Raw genomic sequence first — 4,763 nt, forward strand, 5'->3', positions numbered from 1 at the left:
CCGTCGGACCACCCAGCGCGCCATTCCCTCCTCCCTCGGTCCTCGGGCGGTCAGAGGGTCACCGAGAGCCCCGCTTGGCTCCCCTCAGCCGCTTTACTGGTGGCTGGGGCCTCCCCCGTGCTGGGATTGGATGCCAGAGAACGGGGTGGATGCGGGCGGGGGACCCCAGAAGCCCAGGTTCCCAGCTCGGGCGTAGAGCAGCCCGCAGTGCAGACGCTGCTGGCCCGCGCCCGGAAGGACCTCAGCAAAGACCTGGAGGGCCGGCGGGCGGCGCGGAGGAGGCGGCAACAGCAGCGGTGGGCCCCGCGGGCGCTGGGGCGCCAAGATGTTTGACAGCTCGCAGTATCCCTACAATTGCTTCAATTACGACGCCGACGACTACCCAGCCCGCAGCTCCGACGAGGAGAAGCGGCTCACGCGGCCCGCGTACAGGTGACCGCGGGGTGCGTGGTAGGAGCCTGGGGGCCAGGGACCCTCCCTGTCAAGGACCTGCCTGGGACGGAGGGAGGGCTTTCTTCTCCGGAGGGCAGTGGGCGGGGGTGGGGGGATTGAGAGAAGGGACGCGTTCGTCTGCATGTTCTCTCAACCTCCCTGAGGAAACTCCCAAGTGTGAAGACGAGCTTCTTGGGTTTGGGCAGAAGCGGGGAGTGGGGAACTCCAGGGTCCGCGCTCCCGCACAGCGCCTTCCCGCCTGCACCGCCCACATACCACGGAGCCCTGGGGGCGGAGGAGCCGCGGGCTCCTGGAGGGGCCCCTGGCGCCGGGAAGGCCTGGCTGGAGGGGTTCCAGACGCCCGGCGGCGTCCCCTCCTCCGCCCCGCGTAGCCCGATGCGCCCCTATTTGCAGCTACATCGCGCTGATCGCCATGGCCATTCAGCAGAGCCCCTCGGGCAGGGTGACCCTGTCTGGCATCTACGACTTCATCATGCGCAAGTTCCCCTACTACCGAGCCAACCAGCGCGCCTGGCAGAACTCCATCCGCCACAACCTGTCCCTCAACAGCTGCTTTGTCAAGGTGAGCCCCCGCCCCGCCCGCCACCCCGCTCCCCGGAACGGCCCGAGTGTCCCAAGCTTGGGGGCTCCTGGGCCAAGTCATCCCGATTGGGGGCGGGGGGAGTTTTGCAGCAGCAGCAGCTAGAAAGTTCGTTTTTGGCAAATTGGGGAGCCTCCAATTTGCTCCATGAGCAACGCTGGGCACCGCAAGGACAGGGACCTATCCAGTGCTTGCCCTGGAGTCCTAAGTGAGCCCAGATGCGGAGAGGGGTGGGCGGGAGCGCACCGGAAGCCAGTCCCTCGTGGAGCCCCTCCCCCTCCCACAGGTGCCCCGGACCGAGGGCCACGAGAAGGGCAAGGGCAACTACTGGACGTTCGCGGGCGGCTGCGAGTCGCTGCTGGACCTCTTCGAGAACGGCAACTACCGGCGGAGGCGGCGGCGCCGTGGCCCCAAGCGCGAGGGGGCGGAGCAGGGGCGCGCGGGGGTCGCGGAGGGGCCTCCGGGGCCGCCTGAGCCGGCCCCCCGCCGTCAGCCCGCGGCCCCCGCCAGCCCCGCTGCCCTGGGGAAGGAGGAGCCCAGGGGCATCAAGTTCAGCATTGACTACATCCTGTCCTCGCCCGACCCTTTTCCGGGGCTCAAGTGTCCCTACGGCCCGCAGGAGGGCAGAAACCCCCGGCGGGAGACCCAGCCAATGGACCTCCACCTTTGGACAATATGAGGCTCGGAGGGCACCCAGTCTGGGGTCTTCCAGGTGACTTCAGCCCCACCTCGAGCCAAGAAGCAAGGTTTTGCCACATCCTACTAACTTCCACAGACTCCTGCTCCGTGCCGAAAACCACCCTGGGCTGGAGAGACAGGTCAGTCTTCTGGCTTCATCCTTCAGAAAAAGTTCCCTTGCAAGAAGACCCATGGGGTCCTGCTTGCCTGAAGCATTTGCTCTGAATTCACCGAATAATCCTTCTCTGAGGAACAGGAACACAGGTTCAGGGCCACGTTCACTTAGACCCAAGGTCCCATTCCATCCCTCCACCATCTGAGAATTTGCTGCATGGACCGCCACACCCTGGAAGGCTCCAGTGCACTCAGTATACAGTTGGCAAAGTGGGTGAGCATCTTGCCCTGAGCTGAACGTGATACTGGTGAAGTGCGAGCAGTGACCCCAAGGTGTATGCCTGTGGCCCTGTGATGGATGATGGGGTCTTGTGCTGTGGACAGAAAACTTGATGATTGCTGGAGAAATCCTGTGCACTTTTTTATACAGGAAAGAAGGCAGGAAGAAGGGAGGAGGAAGAGGGAGGCGGGAGGGTCCAAACCTGGGACCGCGTGCGGCGAAGACGCTTTGCTTGGTTCTTCTGAGCGGGGAGCGCGCTGCTATCTGGGCGCGTTCCACCCCGCGGGTTCCAGGGAAGCAGACATTCCGTAGCAGACGGCTGACAGATCCCTGCTCCACCGTGAGCTGTACGATTAGGGCCGGCGTGATGACACGCGTTGGAGGTGGGTACACTCCATTTGAAATGTAAATGATTTAATTACTGTGTGGAGACGGGCATTTTAAAAACACAATTATGCACAGTGAAACTATTTGACCAACCTTATCATTTTTCACCAGCCCATTTTTGCAGAGTTAATTGCTTTCCATGACTTAATTTGAACATTAGTATGGATTACAGCTAATCTGATCCACTAGGTGACAATGATTGGCTAATTTTATAAACAACAAAAACATACCCAAGGAGGCTGACTGTCTCGACTGGGAATTACATGTTGGTGCTTTATCGGACTCTGAAAAACCCGGACGGTAAAGGAAGGCGGGCGGGAGGCGGCGACAGACAGAGCCACGCGGGGGACTCGCGTAGACTGGCCAGCTTCGGACTCCTCCTGATTGACACGACCTGACATTTCACTTAACTGCGGCATTACTCGTCCACCTGTAGAGCTCCTCGGGTCGACGTAATTGTTTTGGGAATGGGGGAGAAGGCCGTAACTTACAAATGTTGTCAATGCCTGATCCCCGAGTCCAGAGATGAGCCCTGGTGGTGATGTGCCCCCTGCCTGCCCGCCGGCACTCTCAGGGTCAGGCCAGGCCCTGCCCACGGGGCAGCCTGTCGGCCTCATGGGGGCAGGGGCGCCCTGCCTCAAACGGCCCTCCGGAAAGCAGGAGGAAGGCCTGCAACACAGAGGACGTCTTTCCTTTGCAAATGCCAGCTGCCAGAACTCTTTGCTGGGAAAGCATCCAGCACTGTGGGCCTCACTGCCCGCAAGGCACGTTGCCGAGTGCCGGACACAGGCTGGCCCCAGGGCTGGCCTCCTGACCCTGCTTGAGGGTTGCATTACTTCTCATTCCCATTCGACAGGTAGGGACCTGCATGCAGGGGTCCCAGGCCCAGGGCCCAGGCATGTGGCTCTGGGGCTGGGCTGCTAACACGTCCTCTAAGCCGTGGCTCATGCGGACTCAGAGTGTCTGTGTGCACGTGTGTGCATGTGTGCATGGTAGGTGTGATGTCTGTCTGCGTTCCCGTTATTTATACCTTTGCCGGTTGTGTGAAAAGCATTGTTTAAGATGATAGTAGATACGACGTAGGTGGTGCTTACCGTAACCTCAGTAGGACGCACGCAGAGTATCTGAAGATATATTTTTCTGCTTCCAATCAAGCAAATGAAATTTGCATTTTATCTTTTGGGTTCTAGCCGTGTTCCCATGATTTGTTCTGGTGAGCAAAGCCTAATGGGACAGAAAATTCCTCTGCCCTAAAGAGGGCAATTTTGGAAGCCCCGGCCTTGGAGGGGAGAGGAGACCTGGTGGCCAGACGGGCTGTTAGCACGTCCTCCCTGGTGCCCAGGGTCGCGGGCGGGCGCTCACCGGCTGCGGGCGTGCAGAGGGGCGGTGCCGGGCGGCCGAGGTCTGTGCACCACAAGGTATAACATTTGTTTTGCAAAGGATATCAATCATGTTTTTGAAAGCGAAGGGACATTTTCCATTTGCCAGCGTGCGATACCCCACGACTCACGCATGTCTTCCAGTCTTTGAAGTGAGTGGCATTTAATACCAAACAACATCGCAGGGGTGAGGGCCGGCTCTGACCTATTCAAATACCGCACCACGCAGACTCGCCCAGCGCACCTATAATTAAATACCTTATGCCTCTCTTGCAAATCTGCTGATTGATCACCGATACGTGCATTACCACCACATTACCCCCGAGCAGATGTCTGCCACACGGTTACGGATCACCGGGTTTCCATTAATAAAGTTGGGAGGCGCTGCTGTGCGGGAGTTCGGGGGAGGGTGTGCAAACCACCATCAAAGTTCCCGGCCGGGCGGCATCCAGGCTGAGCTCTTCCTTGCCCAGGCTCCGTGGGAGGATGTCCCTCCTCACGGCAGCTGGCCGGGCGTGGGCCCTCCACCGTGGCCAGAGACCGAGGGCGACCACATTTGGGTGGACGGGGGAGAGTGCTGGGACGGGAGCACGAGCAGGTCTGTGGGTACACAGTGGCCCTGGACGATGCCCTCCTCCTCCACATGCCCAACCTTGGGGTCCAGCATCGCTGTGTCTCCCCAGAGAGGCCTCCCTTAGCCAACCGTGCCCTCCATAGCAAGCCTACCCCTGGCCCTTGGTCTGCCCCTGGGGAAGCAGAGAAAAGGGCTCCTTTCTCTTCAAATTCCTTCCTTCCTTGATTGAGTGGTTCTGGGGCTGTGTGTTCATTCTTTCAACAAACATCTGTGAGCCCTGTGCTAGGTGCTGGGGTGCAATGACGGAACAGCCTGTGT

At 60.0% G+C, this 4,763-nt stretch overlaps 1 protein-coding gene across 1 annotated transcript; it reads left to right on the forward strand.

Annotated features, from left to right (window-relative positions):
• Nucleotides 1–200: 200 nt before the first annotated feature.
• On the forward strand, nucleotides 201–4,133 carry FOXL3 (forkhead box L3). The gene is made up of 3 exons (XM_045813338.2): nucleotides 201–432; nucleotides 847–1,015; nucleotides 1,320–4,133. The coding sequence occupies exons 1-3, from the start codon at nucleotides 326–328 to the stop codon at nucleotides 1,710–1,712; spliced, it is 669 nt and encodes a 222-aa protein (XP_045669294.2). The 5' UTR covers nucleotides 201–325; the 3' UTR covers nucleotides 1,713–4,133.
• The last annotated feature ends 630 nt before the right edge of the window (nucleotides 4,134–4,763 follow it).

The sequence above is a fragment of the Ursus americanus genome, chromosome 2 (assembly GCF_024610735.1).
Source record: "Ursus americanus isolate L20-20 chromosome 2, mUrsAme1.1.p, whole genome shotgun sequence".
In the NCBI taxonomy this organism is placed as follows: domain Eukaryota; kingdom Metazoa; phylum Chordata; class Mammalia; order Carnivora; family Ursidae; genus Ursus; species Ursus americanus.

Coding starts and splice junctions, on each gene's coding strand:
- FOXL3 (XM_045813338.2), top strand. CDS start 326: ATGTTTGACAGCTCGCAGTATCCCTACAATTGCTTCAATTACGACGCC. Junction 433..846: donor CTCACGCGGCCCGCGTACAG/GTGACCGCGGGG, acceptor CCCTATTTGCAG/CTACATCGCGCTGATCGCCA. Junction 1,016..1,319: donor TCAACAGCTGCTTTGTCAAG/GTGAGCCCCCGC, acceptor CCCCTCCCACAG/GTGCCCCGGACCGAGGGCCA.